The sequence below is a fragment of the Heptranchias perlo genome, unplaced genomic scaffold (genome assembly GCF_035084215.1).
Source record: "Heptranchias perlo isolate sHepPer1 unplaced genomic scaffold, sHepPer1.hap1 HAP1_SCAFFOLD_53, whole genome shotgun sequence".
Taxonomy (NCBI): domain Eukaryota; kingdom Metazoa; phylum Chordata; class Chondrichthyes; order Hexanchiformes; family Hexanchidae; genus Heptranchias; species Heptranchias perlo.
In genome coordinates, this window is record NW_027139548.1 from 1,949,834 (window position 1) to 1,974,520 (window position 24,687).

The 24,687-nt window shown below is 42.2% G+C and overlaps 1 protein-coding gene across 1 annotated transcript; it reads right to left on the minus strand.

Moving 5' to 3' along the window:
- Positions 1 to 5,069: 5,069 nt before the first annotated feature.
- LOC137315012 (beta-1,3-galactosyl-O-glycosyl-glycoprotein beta-1,6-N-acetylglucosaminyltransferase 3-like) lies at positions 5,070 to 24,507 on the minus strand. Its single transcript, XM_067979969.1, has 5 exons — positions 24,448 to 24,507; positions 10,830 to 10,884; positions 8,503 to 8,554; positions 6,416 to 7,160; positions 5,070 to 5,597 (listed from the first exon to the last, which is right to left on the minus strand). Exons 1-5 carry the CDS (start codon positions 24,505 to 24,507, stop codon positions 5,070 to 5,072), a joined length of 1,440 nt encoding a protein of 479 aa, XP_067836070.1.
- Positions 24,508 to 24,687: the final 180 nt, after the last annotated feature.

The window sequence follows — 24,687 nt, forward strand, 5'->3', positions numbered from 1 at the left end:
GAGAGGCAGAAACCCTCAACGCATTAAAAAAGTCCTTGGATGTGCACTTGATGGGGGGACAGAGCAAGTTCTGGAGAGTGGGATGAAGCAAGATCGCTCTTTTGCGGCCGGCACAGACACGATGGGCAGAATGGATTCCTTCTCTGCAGTCACTTTCTATGATTATATGATTAAACTGCCACTCAATTTACACATTAAAGCATCATTAAACGCCAGGCAGCTGAAGTCTACCGCCTAAAAATATAAATATCACTCAGCTGCATAATCATTCATTGAACAGCAGCTGCTTAAGGAAGTCAGGGATGAGTCAAAAGAAACACATTGGCCCAAACAAAGCTTCTTTATCAGTTTCAAAATGCTGGAAATATCACCCTAACCCGAAACCTAACCCATGTTTATTCGGCTTTCATTCTCTGCATTTCTCATTCCATCAGCGATTCATTATTATTTCTGCTGGAGATTAAACAGATGATGTTAAAACTGGCCATCAAAAAGGTGAATTTACAGGACAACAACTAGAATTTAAAGATTAAACGAAAAGGTAATTTTCCAGGACAACATCTGAAGATTAATGATGAAATGAAAATGTGAATTTACAGGATAACATCTAGAATTTAAAGACTAAGTGAAAAGGTGAATTTACAGGACAACATCTAAAGATTAATGATTAAATGAAAAGGAGAATTTACAGGATAACATCTAAAGATTAATGATTAAATTAAAGCAGAATTTACAGGACAACAATCTAAAGATTAATGATTAAATGAAAAGGTGAATTTACAGGATAACATCTAAAGATTAATGATTAAATGAAAAGGAGAATTTACAGGATAACATCTAACGATTAATGATTAAATGAAAAGGTGAATTTACAGGATAACATCTAGAGTTTAAAAATTAAATGAAAATTTGAATGACAGGCGAACAAATAGTATTTAAAGATTGAATGAAAAGTTGAATATACAGAACAACAGTTAGAATTGAAAGGTCCAATGAAATGGTATATTTACAGGACAACATCAAGATATTTTAAGGAATAATTGAACAAGTGAATTTACAGGACAATTGAAAGATTAACTGAAAAGGTGAATTCACAGCACAACAACCAGAATTTAAAGTTTAGATTCAAAGATGAATTTGCAGTAGAACTTGAATCTAAAGATTAAATGAAAAGCTGAATTAGCAGGACAACAATTAGAATCTAAAGATTAAATGAAAAGGTGAATTTGCAGGACAACAGATAGAATCTAAAGATTAAATGAAAAGGTGAATTTGCAGGACAACGGATAGAATCTAAAGATTGAATGAAAAGGTGAATTTACAGGACAACTACTAGAATCTAAAGATTAAATGAAAAGGTGAGTTTACAGCACAACAACTCAAATTCAAAAAGGCCAATGAAGCAGAAATGTCACTTGTTTGCCACAAACATTTGTTGTTTCATTTCTTGGAAGTGAATCCTGGAGCCAGATACCAATTTGTGTGAACATCCTGATCAAAAGGCCGAAACTGTGACTCATTAACTGGAGACTGTCTGACGGATACTACAATCATTGCCCTGTTGCAATTGTATAAATTCAGGGCAATAAGGAATAGATTGGCGTCACAAAAGACCTGATACTGAGGTTAATAGAGCCGGGATCAGAATACAGTTAATTTATACGGAGTTAGAATCGGGATAAACAAACAGCCAATGTTCGAAAGGGAAGATAATTCCAAACATTTAACGTTTCAACTCAATAAGTTCACTGCGTCTTTCCGTCTGCTCTTTGATCCCAATAAACTCACAGCAATCTATGAGAGTTCACTGTCACCTTCCCTTTGCAGAATGATCCAAATAAACTAACATTAACCACTGAGAGTTCACTGTGTCCTTCCCTCTGCTGTTTGATGCAAATAAACTCTCATCAATCTGTGAGAGTTCACTGTGTCCTTCCCGCTGCTGTTTGGTCCCAATAAACTCACAGCATGCGGTGAGAGTTCACTGTGCCCTTCCCTTTGCTTTTTGAACCCAATAAACATACAACTATCTATGCCCCTTGCTATCTTTTACGTTCCGATAATAAAGAAATATTATGGTGATCAATAAAATCAAAATGAGTACACGGAACTGATATCGTCAACAGAACGCAGGTTCTCTCCGTGGTCTTCTGAACCAGAGATGGAAGAGCTGGGGGAAATGTAATGACTGTTCCCACACAGCGAATTAATGACCTTTGTTAAAAGATCAATAATTCATCAGAACAATTCAGAATAAATGCGACTGTGTTTGATTCAGATCGAGCTCTGCTCTGGAGAACAGGACAGTGAGGGATTGTACTCATCAATCGTGTTTATGCCTGTGATGAGGAAATGATGTTTACCCAAGGTGTGTTCATTGATGTGCAGAACTCACAACACTAACTTACCCTGGAACTTGAACTGGTATCAAGATCCACAGCACAAGGTAAGGACCTGGAATATAGTAAGCTCTATTATTATCTTTCGTTTTACCGGAATGGACTCATCGCCGTTTATTTGTGCAGTAATTCGAGGTTATTGAAAAGTTGTTGTGTCCAAGTTGGATCAGGTAAGAAAGGATTGTTTTTTTAAAACAAAATAACTTCCTGGAAGCAGCGCCATTTCACAGAATAAAACTTCCAAATGCAAAGTCAAACGCTAAAATTCTACTGTTGTACGTCGTATTCAAATGTATTTCTTGTTTGTGACACGGTTATGATCAAAAAGTTAGAGGTCGAGACTTTTCAACAAAATACAGAATCCGTCATCATCACCGAAATCCAATGTTTCCAGCTCCGGGAGGTTTACGCTTTGACCCGCAGTGACCTCAGGATGCGAGGACGACTTGGTGCCAAACAGAGGCAAATGCCTCCGTGTTGCCAAGAGGGGTAACCGCTATCACTTTGGCAATGAACTCTTGTAATTGTGTAAAGTCAGACGAGGATTGAAACACCACCCGAACTGAGTGTGGGTGAGGAGGTTATTGCTGAGTGAATGTTGCTTGATGGCGCTATTGATGAGTCCATCCATCACTTTGCTAATGATTGTGAGGTGGCTGGTGGGGAGGTAATTTGTTGGATTCAGTCCGTCCATAATTTTGTGGCTGGGACATAGCTGAACATAACAAAAACATTTATCTAAAGAGCAAAAATTCCACTTGGACTGTCAAGCAACCATCGTCAACACGTGAGGTAAGACTCAATATAAAGCTAAAGGAAGTGACTCACACAAATGCAAAAAAAGCGGTAATTCAGGGGACTGGGAAAATATAGAAAACAACCAAGGGGCACAAAGAAAATATTAAGAGCTGCAGAAAGGGAATACGAAACAAAACATGCAAGTAATCTAACGGCTAGTAGTAAAAATATATTAGGAGCAAGAAAGTAGCTGAAAAAGAGATGGGTCCATTAAAGGCAGACTGATGTGATTCGGTAAAAGCTTACAAGGGAATAGCGGATTTATTCAACAAACACATTGCATCCATTTTCGCAGTAGAGGAAGAGGACAAAATACCAGTGATATGAGGGAAACTAAAAATAAATCAAAGGGAGGAAACTACTTTATTCATAATGATAAATGGAGAAAATGATGGGACTCAGGATAGATAAATCTCCAGAAGCTGATGGTTTCCACAAAGGGGATTTAGAAGAAGTAGGGGTGGGAATTGCAGCTACGTTAGTTGTAATCTTTCAAAGCTCTCTTCATTTGGGAATTGTGCCATCAGACGGGAAAATTAAGATGGGTGAGATAGTGAAACCAGGTAATTATATGCCTGTCAGTTTAACATCGGTTGAGGGGGAGTTAATATAATCTGTCATTAAGGATAGAGTGAGAGAGCATTTGAGCAAATATGAACTGAACAGAGAGAACTAGCATGGCTTTTTTTAAAGGTAACACAGGTCTGACTGATCTAATTGAATTGTTTGAGGAGCTCACTTATAAAGTAGACAAAATGGTATCTATGGAATTTATCGATGTGGAGTTGCAGAAAACATTTGATAAGGTTCCTCACAAAAATAATTGGCAACAATTAGAGCGCATGGAATTGGAGGCAGCCTTTGCACTTGGATTAGAAATTGTTAGGGAGGTAGGTTTCATAATTTGTCTTGTATTTCAAAAGGTTCAAGGGAGTAGATAGGGTGGGTGGAGAGAAATTATTTCCTTGTACGGGCAAATATCCTTCAGAGGTACGATGGGCCGAATGTCTTCCTTCTGGGCAGTAAAAGTCTGTGATGTTGCAAATAATTAACCTGTCGGCTGCAGACTTTCACTGTAACACGTGATTCACCTCCACAGCTGCTTCAATCCACAACAACTCTGCCTGATCCTCATTTACACACAGGCAAAGCGACATCCACGCAGTCCGATTCATGGCAAAGTTCCAGTTTGAACGATTGATGCAGACACGATGACAGTCCCATTAGTTACAATGTTCCAGTTTGAACGATTGATGCAGTCACTATTGTAGTCCTATTCGTTACAATGTTCCAGTTTGAACGATTGATGCAGTCACTGTTTTTTGTCCTATTCGTTACAATGTTCCAGTTTGAACGATTGATGCAGTCACTATTGTAGTCCTATTAGTTACAAAGTTCCAGTTTGAACGATTGATGCAGTCACTGTTGTAGTCCTTTTGGTTTCAATGTTCCAGTTTGAACGATTGATGCAGTCACTATTGTCGTCCTATTAGTTACAATGTTCCAGTTTGAACGATGGTTGCAGCCACGATTACAGTCCCATTTGTTAAAATTTTTCAATTTGAGCCATTGATGCAACCACGAGAAAAATCCCATTATTTACAATGTTCCAGTTTGAACGATTGATGCAACCACTATTACAGTCCAATTAGTTACTATGCTCTCGTTGGAATTAATGATACATCCGCTGTCATGGTTATATTGATTACAATGATTCTCTTTGAGCTAACGATAGATCCCCTGTTATTTATTTTTGTTTATGCGTAACAGATCCCCCCATTATTATTCAGCACATTGCTTCATCAGAAATACTTATCGATTCGCTGTTACAGCCCTGTCTTCTGCCTGGGACCTATATCTCCCCATTCACTGTTAACTTCCTGTTCCGTGAATCGGTCGATGTCGGACATATTCCTCCATACATTGTACAGCTGTGTTGTCCACTTCAGGGTCAAACTTGTTGGCGAACAAGGGTTTCTGTTGGACGATCCAGTGCAGATCTGCAGAAGCATAAACACAGACTTGATGGCGGTACCTTCCTGTACAAGGCGGATATAAGGCACCTTTCTCAACATCACCAGCCTCAAAAGACCACTTCACTGCTCGAGTAAGGATTGGTGGGTCACCCCTACGGTGCCTGGGAGTGTCTGGAATGGAGCCGGGTACCTCGGGCATTCTCTGCAGGGTCGCCCAGATGTGTTCATCGGGGCTGTAGGTGTCCTCCGACCACTTGAAAAACGCCTGGATTTCCGAGTTCACAAATAAATTACTCACAAATTCTCTGGTGACCATAATGTATGCGGCCCCCACAAACATGGGGCTCCGTATGGGAGGGGGGCTCTTCTCTCGATCTGTTAAGACCACAGTTCCACGGATATCATAATGAAACTTCCATCGTCTCTGAAAGTCAAGAAAAGAGCAATCATTTCTCATTTTCCAACGTCATCCTATTTTATTTCTACCGTAACATAACTAACAGCGGTATCGATTAATGATAAATTTAGACTTTAGATAATGTTTTTTTGCTTGTATAAATTTTGCATATAAAATTCTGATACATAGAGCAGCTCAAAAGAGGAAATCTAGCAGAAATGATAAGGTGGAGGCTCACTGCACAGCTACTAATGGCCGATTGAAGGGAAATGATACGGGAAATGTCAGCAGATTAGGTCAGATTGGTTATTTAGAATTGCTCTGGTCACCCACAAGTATGGAATTTAGACACGTGAAATAAAATAAGCCAATCAACAATCGCATCTGAAAGAAAAGTGTGTCAAGGCTTTGAAAACAATGTATTTAACAGCAAATGATCATCTGCCAGTTCCCTGGGAAGAGGGCCCAATACGGTAAATAGGAAGTTATCCTTCTATTATTCTACATGTTCCTATGTTGCTATGTTCCTCTGAAGTTATCCTTCTATTCTCGTGCCCAAACCGAGTGATTTCAAACATAAGACGTGGGGCATGAGGCAGCCTAACTCGAGGTTCAAGTCAGCGCTTGACTCTCCAATGAAGTGAAGCGGGAGATGTGAGACCACCGGCAGGGGGTAATGTCACACCCCTTGTGATTCAGGTGACGTGTGGTGTAACTGCAATTTGATGATGAGCAAGTTCCAATCATCCACTCCTTCAAATATCCATTCAGTTCCTTTTGATTACATACAACCGCTTCCACTGCCCCCTTTGGCGGCTGAGCAGACATGAAGCTGGCGCATTTACCTGTTTGTATCCCGGTGGACGGTCCGAATCTATCACATTTGAGCCGTTCATGGCAATGAGACTGTTGACCATCTCTCGGTTGGTTTTCGTTGGAAAGTCTTGTCCACACACATTGATGAGATATCTCCACGGGACTGAGCTCCTCAGCAGCTCTTCCATGCAATTCAGATCAGCCTGAACCCTGGACCATGACGCGTACGTCACCGTCTCTAATTTACTGGCAACGAAGACATTACTGAAACAAGAGACGATGGCCTGGACGGCCGAGTGAAACTGTTTTGGAGACTTCCTGTCCACGTGGACGCAGTACACATTCTGAGGAGCGTAAATGCTTCTTAAGAGCCTCTCAAACATCTCGATCTTTTCATAGATCACCATAGAATAGGCCAGAGGGAAATCGCGTTCCTCGGTGCTTGAGGAGAAAGTGTTGTATTTGCGGTTTCTAACAAAAGAATCGCAGTCTCGGGTCATTGTTAAGTAATCGATTTCAGTGAAGACTTTGTGTTTGTTTGCGATTGTAATCGAATTGATTAGAGCTTTTTCAACGGATTCCGGGTCACCGCTAATTATCTTCCAGCAACTCGAGTTCATTTCTGACTTATTGAGAGATGCATTTCGCTCAACATAACCTGGTTTTAGTTTAACTGGTTTCCAATAGTTTACCAACAGATTTCCTCTCCGGGAAAAATATCCACCAAGAAAAGTCACAGCGAGTCCGCACAGGGTTGACATCAGTACCGCCCGCCTGTAAGAACCCCATGCCAATATCATCATTGCCCTTTCACGAGTATTTAAAATGTAAATCTGTGATCCGATTTCCAGATATATTTCTTATGCAAATATAAACTTTGAGGAATTGTGCTCTTGACAAGTCGGCACTTTGTTCCCGGAATTTGGATAAATTTGGCACCGAATTTTCAGGCACCAATGAATTCAAATCGGATGCTCGGGGATGACAACAGCTATTGTGGCTTCATTGGGTTTCAGCTGTCAGCTCTGTTGGACAGGTCGCACCTGCTCCTGGTGTCTTGTCCCACTTCCAGTGTGCCTTTGTGATCGGTCAGACCTTGCACCTTCCCTCACTCTCTCAATCAGTCACTCGCTCACTCTCTCCGCTCTTTGCGCTTTGTGGCACTTAGCGTCTCAATTTCTTGTCGCAGAGATTCAATCTTCGCTTCACAAAAGTCCCTGTAATAGGTTTCTCCCTCGTGTAACCGCTGTCAGTCGGTGTACCGTTTGGAGGCATTTAGCGTCTCAATTTCTTGTCGCAGAGATTCAGTTTTCACTTCACAAAAGTCCCTGTAATCGGTTTCTCCCTCGTGTAACCGCTGTCAGTCGGTGTACAATTTCCACATTCTCTATTGCCTTTTTCGTAACTTCGGCTTTTCCGTAAACTTTTACTGAAAGAAGGGAGAAGGCTCGGGCGGGTCTCATGAAAGATTCAAGACCTTAAACGGAAAGGACGAGGAAAGCGATAACAGAGTCCAGAACAAGAGAGCATAGCGTCAAACATGGACGAGAAAAAAAAAGAAAGACGAACATTCACACAGCGCCTTTCATAACCTCAGGATGTCCCAAGAGGCTTTACGGCCAGTGTCATCACAGTTGTAATGTTGGAAACGCGGCAGTTGCTTTTGTGTACAGCAAGATCCCACGAACACCAATGTGATAATGACCGGATAACCTGTTTCAGTGATGTTGATTGAGGCACAAATATTGGCCGGTACACCGGGGCAGTGGAATAACAAACTTCGACCTGAGAGGGTAGACTCTCATTTGAAACACGGCATCACGCATCGGACAGCGCTCCCTCAGTACTGCCCCTCCGAGAGTCCAGGGCGACATCAGTAGCGTACGGAGTTACAGGACAGGGTTCCAATCCCTGTCTGTCTGAACTGCAAATTCTGAAGTCGGGAGGAGGCGTCACTGGATCAGGACTGGCTAAATCCCCAAAGTCCGTGTTCCTGCTTTCTGTGCTGGAGCCGCTCTTAAAATGTGTCCGTGGGGAGACTGGTGGGGATCAGGAGTGGGTTCATCCCTGAAATGTCCGGTGTAAAATGGGCTCCCCCCTGAGATCGCACACTTACAGAATTGTCGCATCCTCGGCGCTGGAGAACACATCAGACCGCGGGAAATAGGCTTTAGAGAGAAAGGAGAACGGGAAGAATGAAACAATAAAACACGGAACTGAAGCTTAGAAATTGCATGAACCTTGTCTCGGTTCGGCAATGATTGTCAGTTTCTTTATTACCCTGTGGATTTTGCAGGTTATTTCATTTTATTTCCTTACAACCAGTCAGGCAGAATGTCCTTGTTTATTTTGGCAAGTCCCAAGTTTGGAGTTTGACCTGAGCCTTGTTTTATGAGATTCAGAGCTCACTCTCTGTGTGAAAGCAGCTGCCGCACCTCAGGATGGATTTCAACTAAAACATTCCTCAGTTGTTTCAGGACAGGGAGCGGCCTCTCTGACGAAATCATATCGAACCGATTTGACAATTCGCTGCTGCTTCTACTGTGAACAAAGTTTATTCTCAATTTTACTTTCTCTCTTCTTGTTCCAGGGAAGTTCAGTAAAACAGACACATGGTTCGAAATAAATTGTTACATTTCCATCTGGGACATTGTTCGCTAAAAGTCCAAGCGATTTCCTGATGTTTGCACTTTCAACACAGGGCCCAAGAGCCGGTGTCTTGTCAGTGAGCTGAGCTGTTTCTGTCGGTGAGGACATTAACCATTTAACCGGTGAATTAAACTATCCCTGAGCATCAATCGCCTCAGCCACTGGGGGAAAGATCACTGACATTCCAAAGTTACATTTATCACTGTAAATCTTCATTAGATACACCCGTCACATTGTTAAATGCAGAAAAGCTCATTCCTGCACTAGAGTCGGTATAAAGATTGAATTTTCCTCTTTTTCAGCTTGGCTATCACAGAGTAATCACGGGATGGGAGTGTCCGAAAAGAGACAATGTTTGAGGACAGATTGTGATGGTAATTCCGAGGGATGTATTGCGATATTTCATTTCACTCTCTCATTTCTCCTTTGTTTTTTGACCCAGATTAAGTATTTACTCGGGCCGGAGACAGAGGTTCAAGCGTCGGCCCCAAACTTCCCCAATATTTGTCTTCGAGTGAACTCTCCCGCCACAGACCTTCTCTTTCCTGCTGGAACTCACCCGCCTCATACATAGGAACATTGGAACAGGACGAAGCCATTCAGCCCCTCGAGCCCACTCCGCCATTTGATAAGATCATGGCTGTTCCCTGATCTCACTCCATATACCTGCCTTTGGCCCATATCCCTTTATATCTTTGGTTGCCAAAAAGCTATCTATCTCAGATTTAAAATTAGTAATTGAGCTGGTATCAATTGCCGTTTGCGGAAGAGAGTCCCTAACTTTTACCACCCTTTGTGTGTGGAAGTGTTTTCTAATCTCACTCCAGAAAGGTCTGGCTCTAATTTTTGGACTGCGCCCCCTCGAATCCCTAACCAGCAGAAATGGTTTCTCACTATCCAGCCGATCTGTTCCCCTCAATATCTTATAAACTTCGATCCGATCATCCCTTAACCTTCGAAACTCTGGAGAATACAACTCCAATTTGTGTAATCTCTCCTCGTATCTTAACCCTTGAAGTCCGGGTATCATTCCAGTAAACCTGCACAGCACTCCCTCCAAGGCCAATATGTCCTTTCGAAGGTTCGGTGCCCAGAACTGCTCACAGTACTCCAGATGCGGTCTAACCAGGGTTTTGTATAGCTGCACCATAATTTCTGCCCCCTTGTACTCCAGTCCTCTAGATATAAAGGTCAGCATTCCATTAGCCTTGTTAACTATTTTCTGCACATGTTCATGACAATCAATGTTCTGTGCACCTGAACCCCTAAATCCCTTTGAACGTCCACTGTTCTTAACTTTTTGCCATTTAGAAAGTGCCCTGTTCTTCTCTTTCCTGCTTGAACTCTACCGCCACAGACCTTCTCTTTCCGACCAAAACTCTCCCGCCACAGACCTTCTCCTTCTTGCTTGTTTCCATCCATCGCTGATTTAAGCTGAGAGTTTTCTATTCAACCGAACAAGCCGAGCGCCGATCGCCGATCGCGGACCCCCAAACCCAATGTCCATCCGCCTGCAACGATCGCGGACCCCCGACCCCAATCACGGAACCCGGCACTGACCCAAAATTCCGCCCCCCCAACCCCATCAACGATCGCGGACACCCGCGATATTCCCCGATCCAGACACCCACACCCCTCGCCGATCTGACGCCAGATCGGTCCACCCATTACTGACGACCCTCGTACCAACCTATGCCCCGTGCCAACACATGCCAAACTATGCCCCGTGCCAACCCATGCCAACCTATGTCACCGTGCTCCCCATGCCCCCCATCCGTACAAACAAAGACTTACCTGAAGGGTTATCTGTACACGTGCTCAAAAGCAAAATACTGTGGATGATGGAAATCTGAAATAAAACCAGAAAATACTGGAGAAGCTCAGCAAGTCAGTCAGCGTCTGTGGTTAACGTTTCAGGTCGAAGATATTTCGTCAGAACTAGAAGATATGAAAAGAGTTCAAGATTTTCAGCAAGTCCAGTGCCAGGGAAAGATTGGGGAGAAGAGTAAAGAACAAAAGGGAAGGTCTGTGGCAGGAGAGTTCACTTCAAAATAAATATTGGTGAAGTTTGGGGCCGTCGCATGAGGATCTGTCTCCGGCCCGAGCAAATCCCTAATTCTGGTCAAAAAACAAAGGGGAAATTAGAGAGAAAAAGGGAATATCGCTCTGAATCTCATATAACAAGGATCAGATCAAATATCGCTCTGAATCTCATATAACAAGGGTTAGATCAAATATCGCTCTGAATCTCAAATAACAAGGGTCAGATCAAATATCGCTCTGAATCTCACAACAAGGATCAGATCAAATATCGCTCTGAATATCACAACAAGGGTCAGATCAAATATCGCTCTGAATCTCACAACAAGGATCAGATCAAATATCGCTCTTAATCTCACAACAAGGATCAGATCAAATTCCCAATTTGTGACTTGCCAAATTGAAAAAAAGGAAAGTTTATCTGATTAGTTGTGATGAAATAACAAGGATATAACCTTCAAAATCTGCACGGAAATAAAGAGGCAGAAAATCATTGCAGGTTTAAGGTAAGTTCATGTAGATTCTCAGCTTCTGTTCCATGTTTTATTCTTTTATTCCTCCCGTTCACCTTTCTCTCTGAAGCCTATTTCCCGCGGTCTGATGTGTTCTCCAGCGCCGAGGATGCGATTATTCTGTGAGTGTGCGATCTCAGGGGGGAGTCAATTTTACACCGGACATTTCAGGGCTAAACCCACTCCTGGTCCCCACCAGTCTCCACACGGGCACAATTTAAGAGCGGCTGTCGGACAGAAAGCAGGAACACGGACTTTGGGGATTTACCCCATCCTGCCCAAGTTGCGCCTCCTTCCTTCTTTAAAAATTGCAGTTCAGACAGACAGGGATTGGAACCTGTCCTTGTACTTTCTTGCGGATTTTTACTGTAACACTCATTCAACCTTTCTTTGCCCAGTGTTTTTCTTATTGAACTAATCAAAGGCGGGACCAGCAATTCACACTGAACACGTAGCTCAGCTTAGTAAAGGGTTAATACATTCGCACTGGTGGATCATCGCTCTCTGCCGAGCACCTGGACAATCAGCCTCTGGTGACATGAGGCCCGCCCGAGCGCGATCCAGTCACAGGATCGGAGAAAGATCGACAAAAATGTTTACACCGATTAATTAAAATAATTAATTACTGATTCACACCACAATGTCAGTTTCGGTCAGTTGGAAAAGGATGTGAATTAGCTGGGAGAATAGAGCAGGAGCTTCTGTTTTTGGTGAAATAAGTGCATGTTAATGAGGCGTTTATCTATCAAACTCACTCAACGAATAAAACAAGGAGGGGTTGTTGCCTTTTGAGATAAATTGACCTCAGAAATGTGTTAGTTTCAAACCGACCACAGGATTGAAGCGATCTCCTTCACAGATAAAAGGATCCTGGTCACTGGTCTTGTGTAATTAACTATTTAAATTTCTAACAGGTAGAAGGGCCCATCATTAATCTTTATATAAAAAAGTAATTATTATATTAGCAAAAGGTAGGAGGGCCTATCACTGACCTTTATATAAAAAGTAACCTCTGAAATAACCAACAGGTCGGAGGGTCCATTACTAAGCTTTAAATAAAAAGTAAGTACTCGAATTATAAGAACATAAGAACATAAGGAATAGGAGCAGGAATAGGCCAATCGAGCCTGCTCCGCCATTCAATAAGATCACGGCTGATCTGATCCTAACCTCAAATCTAAACTCATGTCCAATTTCCTGCCCGCTCCCCGTCATCCCGAATTCCCTTTAATTCTAGGAAACTGTCTATTTCTGTTTTAAATTTATGTAATTACAAATTGTTGGGAGGCTCCATCATTAATCTTTATTTATAAAGTATCTATTCAAATTACAAACAGGTGGGAGAGTCCATCACTAATATTTATATAAAATTAAGCATTCGAGTTACCTACGGTTAGGAGGGCCCATCACTAATATTTATACAAAATGCAAGTGTTCGAATTACATCCACGTCGGAGGGTCCATCACAAATCTTCATATAAAATGTAAGTGTTTTAATGAATTACAGGTAAGAGGGTCCATCACTAATCTATATATAAACAGTAACTATTTTACTTACCTACAGGTAGGAGGGCCCATCACCATTCATTATAAAAAAACATATTTACTCCGATGAGAAAAATGGGAAAGAAAGGAAAACATTCTTGAAATAAAAAAGGAAGTACTCCAATTACCAGCAGGTAGGAGGGCCCATCACTAATCTTTATATAAAAAGTATCTATTCGAATAACCAACAGGTAGGAGGGTCCATCTCTAATCTATATATTAAAAGTATCTATTCGAATAACCAACAGGTAGGAAGGTCCATCACTAATCTTTATATTAAAAGTATCTATTGGAATAACCAACAGGTAGGAGGGCCCATCACTAATCTTTATATTAAAAGGATCTATTCGAATAACCAACAGGTAGGAGGGCCCATCACTAATCTTTATATTAAAAGTATCTATTCGAATAACCAACAGGTAGGAGGGCCCATCACTAATCTATATATTAATAGTATCTATTCGAATAACCAACAGGTAGGAGGGCCCATCACTAATCTTTATATAAAACGTATCTATTCGAATAACCAACAGGTAGGAGGGCCCATCACTAATCTATGTATAAAAGTATCTATTCGAATAACCAACAGGTAGGAGGGCCCATCACTAATCTATATATTAATAGTATCTATTGGAATAACCAACAGGTAGGAGGGCCCATCACTAATCTTTATATTAAAAGTATCTATTCGAATAACCAACAGGTAGGAGGGCCCATCACTAATCTTTATATTAAAAGTATCTATTCGAATAACCAACAGGTAGGAGGGCCCATCACTAATCTTTATATTAAAAGTATCTATTCGAATAACCAACAGGTAGGAGGGCCCATCACTAATCTATATATTAATAGTATCTATTCGAATAACCAACAGGTAGGAGGGCCCATCACTAATCTTTATATAAAACGTATCTATTCGAATAACCAACAGGTAGGAGGGCCCATCACTAATCTATGTATAAAAGTATCTATTCGAATAACCAACAGGTAGGAGGGCCCATCACCAATCTATATATTAATAGTATCTATTGGAATAACCAACAGGTAGGAGGGCCCATCACTAATCTTTATATTAAAAGTATCTATTCGAATAACCAACAGGTAGGAGGGCCCATCACTAATCTTTATATTAAAAGTATCTATTCGAATAACCAACAGGTAGGAGGGCCCATCACTAATCTTTATATAAAAAGTATCTATTCGAATAACCAACAGGTAGGAGGGCCCATCACTAATCTTTATATTAAAAGTATCTATTCGAATAACCAACAGGTCGGAGGGTCCATCACTAATCTTTATATTAAAAGTATCTATTCGAATAACCAACAGGTAGGAGGGTCCATCACTAATCTTTATATTAAAAGTATCTATTCGAATAACCATCAGGGAGGAGGGTCCATCACTAATCTTTATATTAAAAGTATCTATTCGAATAACCAACAGGTAGGAGGGCCCATCACTAATCTTTATATAAAAAGCATCTATTCGAATAACCAACAGGTAGGAGGGCCCATCACTAATCTATATATAAAAGTATCTATTCGAATAACCAACAGGTAGGAGGGCACATCACTAATCTATATATTAAAAGTATCTATTCGAATAAGCAACAGGTAGGAGGGCCCATCACTAATCTATATATTAAAAGTATCTATTCGAATAACCAACAGGTAGGAGGGTCCATCGCTAATCTATATATAAAAAGTATCTATTCGAATAACCAACAGGTAGGAGGGCCCATCACTAATCTTTATATAAAAAGTATCTATTCGAATAACCAACAGGTAGGAGGGCCCATCACTAATCTTTATATAAAAAGTATCTATTCGAATAACCAACAGGTAGGAGGGCACATCACTAATCTATATATTAAAAGTATCTATTCGAATAAGCAACAGGTAGGAGGGCCCATCACTAATCTATATATTAAAAGTATCTATTCGAATAACCAACAGGTAGGAGGGTCCATCGCTAATCTATATATAAAAAGTATCTATTCGAATAACCAACAGGTAGGAGGGCCCATCACTAATCTTTATATAAAAAGTATCTATTCGAATAACCAACAGGTAGGAGGGCCCATCACTAATCTTTATATAAAAAGTATCTATTCGAATAACCAACAGGTAGGAGGGCCCATCACTAATCTATATATTAAAAGTATCTATTCGAATAACCAACAGGTAGGAGGGTCCATCACTGATCTATATATAAGAAACTGCACAAAATATCAAGTTTTGATTGCACATCTCTAATCCATACATAAAAAGTTACTACTTAAATTATAAACAGGTCCGAGGGTCCATTGTTAATCTTTCTATAAAAAGTAACGACTCGAATTACCAACAGGTAGGAGGGCCCATCATTGATGTTTATTTTAAAAATAACTGCTCGAATTTTAATCTGATAGGAGGGAAGTCACGAATCGTTATACGAAAGGACAGACTCGAATTATAGGAACAGAGGAACATCGGAACAGGAGTGGGCCATTCAGCTCCTCGAGCCGCTCCGCCATTTCAGAAGATCATGGCTGATCTGTGATCTAACTCCATATACCTGCCTTTGGCCCATGTCCCATTATAACTTTGGTTGGCAAAAAGCTATCTATTAGATTTAAAATCAGCAATTGAGCTCGCATCAATTTTTAGACAGTGCCCCCGAGTCCGAGAATCCCCAACCAGCGGAAATAGTTTCTCTCTATCCATCCTATCTATTCCCCTTAAAGTCTTATAAACTTCGATCAGATCACCGTTTCACCTTCCAAACTCCAGAGAATAGAACCCCAATTTGCATAATCTCTCCTCGTAACTTAACCCTTGAAGTCCGGGTGTCATTCTAGTAAACCGACGCCGCATTCTCTCAAAGGCCAATATGTCCTTCCGAAGGTGCGGTGTTCAGAACTGCTCACAGTACTCCAGGTGCGGTCTAACCAGGGTTTTGTATAGCTGCAGCATAACTTCTGCCCCCTTGGACTCTTGTCCTCTGGATATAAAGGCCAACATTCCATTAGCCTTATTGATTAATTTCTGCACCTTTTCATGACACTTCAATGATCTATGCACCTGAACCCCTAAGTCCCTTTGGATATACACTGTTTTTAACCTTTTACCATTTTCAAAGTACCCTGTTCTATCCTTTTTTGGTCCAAAGTGGATGACCTCACATTTGTGTACATTGAATTATATTTGCCACAGTTTTGCCCATTCACCTAATCTATCAATATCGCTTTGTATTTTTATGTTTTCATCTACACAGCTTACAATACCACCAACCATTGTGTCATCGGCAAACTTAGTTATGAGACTTTCTATGCCTTCATCTAAGTCGTTAATAAATATTTTGAATAATTGAGGCCCCTGGACAGATCCCTGCCGAACACCACTTGTGAAATCCTGCCAATGTGAGTACCTACCTATTATCGCAACTTTCTGTCGCTTTTCGCTCAGCCAACGTCCTAACCAAGTCCGTGCTATTCTCTCGATTCCATAGTCTTCCAGCAAAGCTAACAGTCTCTTATGTGAGACTTTATCAAATGCCTTCTGGAAGTCCATATAAATAATATCCATTGACATTCCCTTGTCCACTACTTTAGCAACCTCTTCAAGAAATTCAATCAGATTTGTGAGCCACGACCTGGCTCTCTCTGATTAACTGAAAATTCTCAAGGTGTTCAGTCACTCTATCCTTAATTATAGACTCCAGCATTTTCCCCACAACAGATGTCAGGCTAACTGATGTATTATTCCCGGGTTTCCCTCTCTCTCCTTTCTTAAAAAGCGGAGTGACATGTGCAGTTTTCCAATCTGGAGGGACGTATCCTAAATCTAGATAACTTTAAAGGATTATAGTTAGGGCATCTGCAATGTACTCACCTACTTTCTTTAAAACCCTGGGATGGAAAACATCGAGGTATTTGTTACTGTTTAGTGCTATTATTTTCTTCATTTATCTTGTTTTACTCATGCTAATTTTATTGAGTCCCTTTCCCCGATTCAATATTAGTTTTCTTGGGATTTCCGGTATGCTATCCTCTTTTTCGACTGTAAATGCTGACGCAAAGTAATTATTCAACATGTCCACCATTTCACCATTTCAGTTTTTAAGGGTCCAACACTGCTCCCGACCACCCGCTTTTTCCGAATATAACTATAAAAGTTCTTCGTAATTGTTTTGATATCCCTTGCAAGTTTATTTTCATACTCTCTTTTTGTAGCCCTTACCATCTGTTTTGTGACCCTTTGTTGATCTTTGTATCTTGCCCATTCGCCAGGATCTGTGCCATTTTTTGCATTTTTTTAATGCCCTTTCCTTATGTCTTATAATGTCCTTACCTCTTTAGTTGTCAATGGCTGTTTTTTTTGACAAGTCGAGTTCTTGCCCCCAGGGGCATAAACCAGTTCTGTATCACGTCAAATGTTTCTTTAAACATTCCCCACTGATCATCAGTCGTTTTACCCATTAACAGATTTGCCCAGTTTATTGTGGACAGTCTCTTTGAAGTCGGCCTTACCCAAGTCTCGGATCTTCGCAGCTGATTCACTTTCAAACACTGCCTTGAACTCGATCATGTGATGATCGCTATTGGATTAATGTTCGCGCACAGTTAAGCTGTTAACTAAATCTGGTTCATTACTCATTACTCATTACTAAATCTATTATGGCTTGCCCCCTTGTTGCTTGTAGGACATACTGCTGTGGAAAACTATCCCAAAAACACTCAAGAAAATCACTAACTTTCTGACAGTTGCGAGTCTGCTTTTCCCAATCTATGTGAAGATTAAAGCCCCCCATTAACACCACTCTGCCTTTGTTACACACTTGCCTAATCTCTGCATTTATACAATCTAGCACTTCAGAGCTGCTGCCAGAGGTCCTATGCACAACACCCACTGTAGTCTGAGATCCTTGGCTATTTCTCAATTCAACCCATAATGTCTCTGTTGGCTGCTTACCTCTCGGTATGTCCTCTTTTATCACTAAGGCTACTCCTCCCCCTCTTCAATTTTCCCTATCTCTCCTGTAGACCTTATAACCCGGTATATATTGTTACCAATCCTGACCATCCTGTAGCCATGTCTCAGTAAAATCGATCATGTCATACCCTCCAATTTGAATTTGAACCTGTAGTTCATTAAATTTATTCCTTATACTCCGTGCATTTGTGTGTAGAACTCTTAGTTGAACCACCCACCCTAGCCTGACCTTCAGCTTTGATGCTGGATTAATCGCTTTACACCTAATAATTTTCACATTATCTGTAGTGTCTAAAGTATACTTTCTTTATGCTGCTCTACGCTTTTCCCTTTCACTTGTTCTTGAACAACTGTTTCTACAATTTTATTGTAAATTTTCCCTGGGCCTTCCCCACTCTTGCTGCTCTTAACTTGACTCCCTTCTGACACCCCGCTCAGTTGCCCAACCCCCTGCCACTCGAGTTTGAACCTTCCCCAACAACACGAGCAAATACCCTCGCGAGGACAATGGTCCCGGTCCCGCTTATATATTCCCATCTTCCACAGAACCAGTCCCAATGTCGCAGGAATCTAAATCCCTCCCTCCTACACCATCCCTGAAGCCACGCATTCATCCGATCTATTCTCCTGTTCCGATGTTCACTCGCACGTGACACTGGTAGTAATCCTGAGATCACTACCTTTGAGCTTCTGCTTTTTAATTTATCTCTTAACTCCTTCAATTCACCTTGCAGCAGCTCATCCCTGAGGCCCAAGGCAGAATGGTCAAAAAAAGTACAAGCCCATGGGATGCAAGGGAAAGTGGCAAGTTGGATCCGAAATTGGATCAGTGGCAGGAAGCAAAAGCGAATGGTCGACGGGTGTTTTTGTGACCGGAAGGCTGTTTCCAGTGGGTTTCCACGGGGCTCAGTACCAGGACCCTTGCTTTTTGTGGAATATATTAAAGATTTAGACTTAAATGTAAGGGGCATGATTAAAAAGTTTGCAGATGATACAAAAATTGCCCATGTGGTTGATAGTGCCAGACTCTCAGTAAAGGAAGATAGAGTTGAGATACAGGATGGCTGAAAATGATAAAGAAGTGTTACTTAAAAGGCTGATTGTACTTAAAGTGGATATATCACCCGGTCCGGATGGGATGCATCCTAGCTTGCTGATGGAAGTAAGGGTGGAAATTGCGGAGCTGCTGGCCATAATCTTCCAAACATCCATAGATACGGGGGTGGTGTCAGAGGATCGTAGAATTGCAAATGCTACGCCCTAATTCAAAAAAAGTGTGTCAGGATGAACCCAGCAAATGTAGGACAGTCAGTTTAATCTCAGTGGCGGGGAAACTTTTAGAAACAATAATCCGGGGCAGAATTAACAGTCACTTGTGCGAGGTGGATTGATTAGGGAAAGCCAGCACGGATTGTAAAAGACAAATCGTGTTTAACTAACCTGACAAAGTTTTTTGATGAGTTCCAAGAGAGGGGAGATGAGGGCAATGCAGCTGATGTAGTATATATGGTCTTCCAAAAGGCTTTTGATAAAGTGTTGCATGGTAAGCTTAGCATCAAGATTGCGGCCCATCGAATAAAGGGGGCAATAGCAACATGGATACCGTATTGGCTAAGTGACAAGAAACAGAGAGTAGTGGTGAACGGCTGTTTTTCGGACTGGAGGGAAGTGTACTGCGGTGTTCACCAGGGGTCTGTGCTGGGACCACTGCTTTTCTTGATATAGATAAATGACTTGGACTTTGAGAGTACATGGCATAATCTCAAAATGTGCAGATGACTTAAAACTTGGAAGGGTATAAACAGTGAGGAGGATAGTGATAGACATTTCAGAGGATATAGACAGGCTGCTGGCATGGACAGACACGTGGTTGATGAAATTTAATGCAGAAAAATGCGAACTGATGCATTTCAGCAGGAAGAACGAGGAGAGTCAATATAAACTAGAGGGCACAACTCGAAAAGGGGTATAGGAACAGAGAGATCTGGGGGTAGATATAGAATAATCGTTGAAGGTGGCAGGGCAGGTTGAGAAAGAGGTTAAAAAGCGTACGGAATCTTGGGCTTTATAAATAGAGGCATAGAGTGCAAAAGTATGGATGTCATGATGAACCTTTCTGAAACACTGGGTCGGCCACAACTGGACTATTGTGTCCAGTTCTGGGCACCGCACTTTAGGAAAGATGTGAAGGCCTTCGAGATGGAAAGATGTGAAGGCAGAAGAGATTGACGAGAATGTTTCCAGGGAAGAGGGACTTTTGTTATGGGGATAGACTGAAGAACCTCGGGTTGTACTTCTTGCGACGAGATTTGATAGAGGTATTCGGAATCAAGAAGGGAGAGTAGGGAGAGTGAAACTCTTCACAATGACGGAAGGGTCAAGGACCAGATGAGATAGATTTAAGTTCATTGACAAAATAACCAAAGGTGACATGATGAATAACTTTTTTACACAGTGAGTGGTTAGGATCTGGAATGCACTGCCCGAGGGCGTGGTGGAGGCAGATTCAATGATCGCCTTCAAGAGGTAACTGGGTAAGTACATGAAAGGAAAATAAAATGCAGGGCTATGGGGACAGAGCGGGCGAGTTGGACAAGCTGGATTGCACTTGCATAGAGCTGGCGAAGACTCGAAGGGCCGAATGGCTTCCTTCCATGCTGTAACTTTTCTATGATTCTATGAATCTAGTGAGGAGGAAAGCTGTTGGCTGCAGGAAGATATCAGTGGACTAGTCAGGTGTGCGGAAAAGTGGCAAATAGAATTTTATCTGGAGAAGTGTGAGGTAATGCATTTGGGCAGGGCAAACATTGCAACGGAGTACACAATAAAAGGGAGAACACGGAGAGGGGCAGAAGAACAGAGGGGCCCTGGAGTGAATGCCGACAGATCACTAAAGGTAGCAGGACAGTTTGATTAAGTGGTTAAGAAGGCATACTGAATACGTTACTTTATTAGCCGAGGCATAGAATATAATAGCAGGGAGGTTATGCTGGAAGTGTATCAAGCAGTGGTTAGGCCACAGCTTCAGTATTGCATGCAGTTCTGGTCACCACATAACAGGAAAGATGTACTAGAGACGGTACAGAGGAGATTTAATAGGATGTTGCAAGGACTGAAGAATTTTAGCTCTGAGGAATGATTGGATAGGCTGGGGTTGTTCTCTTTGGAACAATGGAGGCTGATGGGAGATTTAAGTGAGGTGTGTAAAATTATGAGGGGCCTAGATAGAGTGGATAAGGAGGAGCTATTTCCTTTAGCAGGGTTGCCAGGGATGAGAGGACATAGATTTAACATAATTGGTAGAAGGATTAGATGGGAGCTACGGAGAATTTTTATCATCCAGTGGGAGGTCGGGATGTGGAACTCACTGCCTAAAATGGTGGTCGAGGTAGAAAACCTGAACTCATTTAAAAAGTACTTGGATATGCACTTGAAATGCCATAACCGACATGGTTATGGACCAAGTGCTGGAAATTGGGATTAGGCTCGAAAGCTCTTTCTCGGCCGGCACAGACATAAAGAAGGAAAAAAATCCAATCCAGCCAATTACCGCCCCATCAGTCTACTCTCAATCATATGCAAAGTGATGGAAGGGGTCGTCGACAGTGCCATCAAGCGGCACTGAATCACCAATAACCTGCTCACTGACGTTCAGTTTGGGTTCCGCCAGGCCCACTCGGCTCCAGGCCTCATTGCAGCCTTGGCCCAAAACTGAATTAAAGAGATGAATTCCAGAGGTGAGGTGAGAGTGACTGCCCTTCACATCAAGGCAACATTTGACCCAGTGTGGCATCAAGGGGCCCGAGTAAAATTGAAGTTAATGGGAAACAGTGGGAAAACTATCCATTGGCTGGAGTCATACCTAGCACAAAGGAAGATCGTAGAGCTTGTTGGGGATCAATCATCTCAGCCCCAGAACATCGCTGCAGTAGTTTCTCAAGGCAGTGTCCTCGGCCCAACCGTCTTCAGCTGCTTCATGGATGACCTTCCCTCCATCATAACGTCAGAAATGGGGATGTTCGCTGATGATTGCACAGTGTACAGTTCCATTCGCAACACTTCAGTTAATGAAGCAGTCCGAGCCCATATGCAGCAAGACCTGGAAAAGATCCAGGCTTGGGCTGATAAGTGGCAAGTAACATTCGCGTCAAACAAGTGCTAGAAGATGACCGTATCCAATAAGAGAGAGTCCAACCACCTCCCGTTGACATCCAATGGCATTAGCATCGCCTAATCCCGCACCATCATCATCCTGGGGGTCACCATTGGCCAGAAGCTGAACTGGACCAGCCACATAAATACTTTGGCTACAAGAGCAGATCAGACACTGGATATTCTACGATGGTAATGAAGTTGAATGTCAAGGGGAGGTGGTTAGACTCTCTCTTGTTGGAGATGGTTATTGCCTGGCACTTGCCTGACGCGAATGTTACTTTGCTGATGATTGAGAGTAGACTGATGGGGCGGTAAATGGCCGGATTGGATTTGTCCTGCCTTTTGTGGACAGGACATACCTGGGCAATTTTCCACCTTGTCGGACAGATGCCAGTATTGCAGCTGTACTGGAACAGTTTGGCTGGAGGCGAGGCTTGTTCTGGACCACAAGGCTACAGCACTGCAGCAGGTATGTTGTCGGGTCCCAAAGCCTTTGCTGTGTCCAGTGCACTCAGCCGTTTCTTGATATCACGTGAAGTGGATCGAATTGGCTGAAGACTGGCTTCTGTGATGGTGTGGATATCAGGAGGAGGCCGAGATGGATCATCCACTCGGCACTTCTGGCTGAAGATGGTTGCAAACACTTCAGCCTTGTCTTTTGTACTCGCGTGCTGGACTCCGCCATCATTGAGGGTGGGGATGTTTACAGTGCCTCCTCTTCCCATAGTTGTTTAACTGTCCACCACCATTCACGACCAGATGTGGCAGGACTGCAGAGCTTTGATCTGATCCGCAGGTTGTGGAATCGCTTAACACTGTCTTTCGCATTTTGCTTCCGCTGTTCAACATGCCTGTAATCCAGAGCTGGAGCTTCACCAGGTTATAACTGTTTAACAATATTAAGTGCATGACTTTGACTTGGCTTCTTCCTTGACTGTTTGGCAAGAATGAGTTTTAGGATAACCTAATCGAGGGTGAGTAAATTAAATTCGTTTTGATCCGAACTGTGTTAAATGTAAGACAGTTCAGGAACCGAATCAGGTAACATTCACCCCTCCAGATAACTCGGAGGGAAAAGCACAGACAATTCCTTAGTGAGGGGTTAAAGGTGGAAACCAAGGATTCACCTGATTCCTGGGCATTTATTTGTCAGTATATCAAATCCAGCTTTTCTAGAACAGGACATCCACGACGTTGGAAAATACATGAATTCACAGCACAGGAGATTCTGTGCGTCTGTTGCCGTGTATGGGCCACTTGAACACAAGAATGGACAGGAACAATTAATGGATTGGGAAAGTGAATGGACGCATACCGTTAATGGATTGGGAGAATGAATGGACGGATACCATCAATAGATTAGGAATTGAGTGGACGGGAACCATAAATGGATTGGAAAAGTGAATCGATGGACACCATTAATGGATTGGGAGAGTGAATGGATGCTAGAGTAGGCTCTCCACCAGTAATATTAGAGTAGGGTCTCCACCAATAATGTTAGACTACCGTCACCACCAGTATTGTTAGAGTAGGATCACCACCAACAATGTTAGAGCAGGTTAACCACCAGAATTTTAGAGTTGGGTCTCCACCAGTAATGTTAGAGTTGGGTCAGCCCTGTAACGTAATAATAGGGTCACCGCCAGCAATATTAGAGTAGGATCACCACCAGTAACGTTACATTAAGGTCTCCAACAGCAATGTTATAGTCGGGCCTCCAACATTAATGTTCGTACAGGGTAACCACCTGTAATGTTAGAGTCGGATCACCATCTGTAATATTGGAGTAGGGTCACCACCAGTAATGTTAGAGTAGAGTCAATACCTGTAATGTTATACGAGGTTCACCACCAGTCATGTGAGAGCAGGGTCACCGCCAATAATGTTAGAGTAGGGACATCACCATTAATGTTCGAGTCGGATCACCACCAGTATTGTTAGAGCAGGGTCTCGACCAGTAATGTTAGAGCAGGGTCTCAAATAGTAATGCGAGAGTCGGGTCACCTAATGTTAGAGCCGAGTCATCATCAGTGATCATCACAGTACAAAACACTTTTTAATTCTGGAATGGATGTGTGAAGTATTTACTGAATTCATGAGGCATCAAGAACCTGAAGCAGTGTCCAGGATGGATGTTCCCAACCCGGTTCACGGGGCGTGCACAGAGCATATTCCCTCAGGGATTACTTTCCGTTCATTGATGTGAATGGACGGAGTTTCGTGGACTGAGCTGTGCAATTTCCCCATTGGCGCCCCCTGCCCACTGAAGAGGAAAATCGCGCCTTGTTTGTTAAGTGACTGTAACTAACGCTAATTATTGTGTAACCTGATTTTTTCACCGGGACACCGATTGTTCTATAAAAGGGGAGTCTTTACAGATCTCAGATACACTCCAGTCGGGACCGTAAAGTGTGAGCGAATTCACAC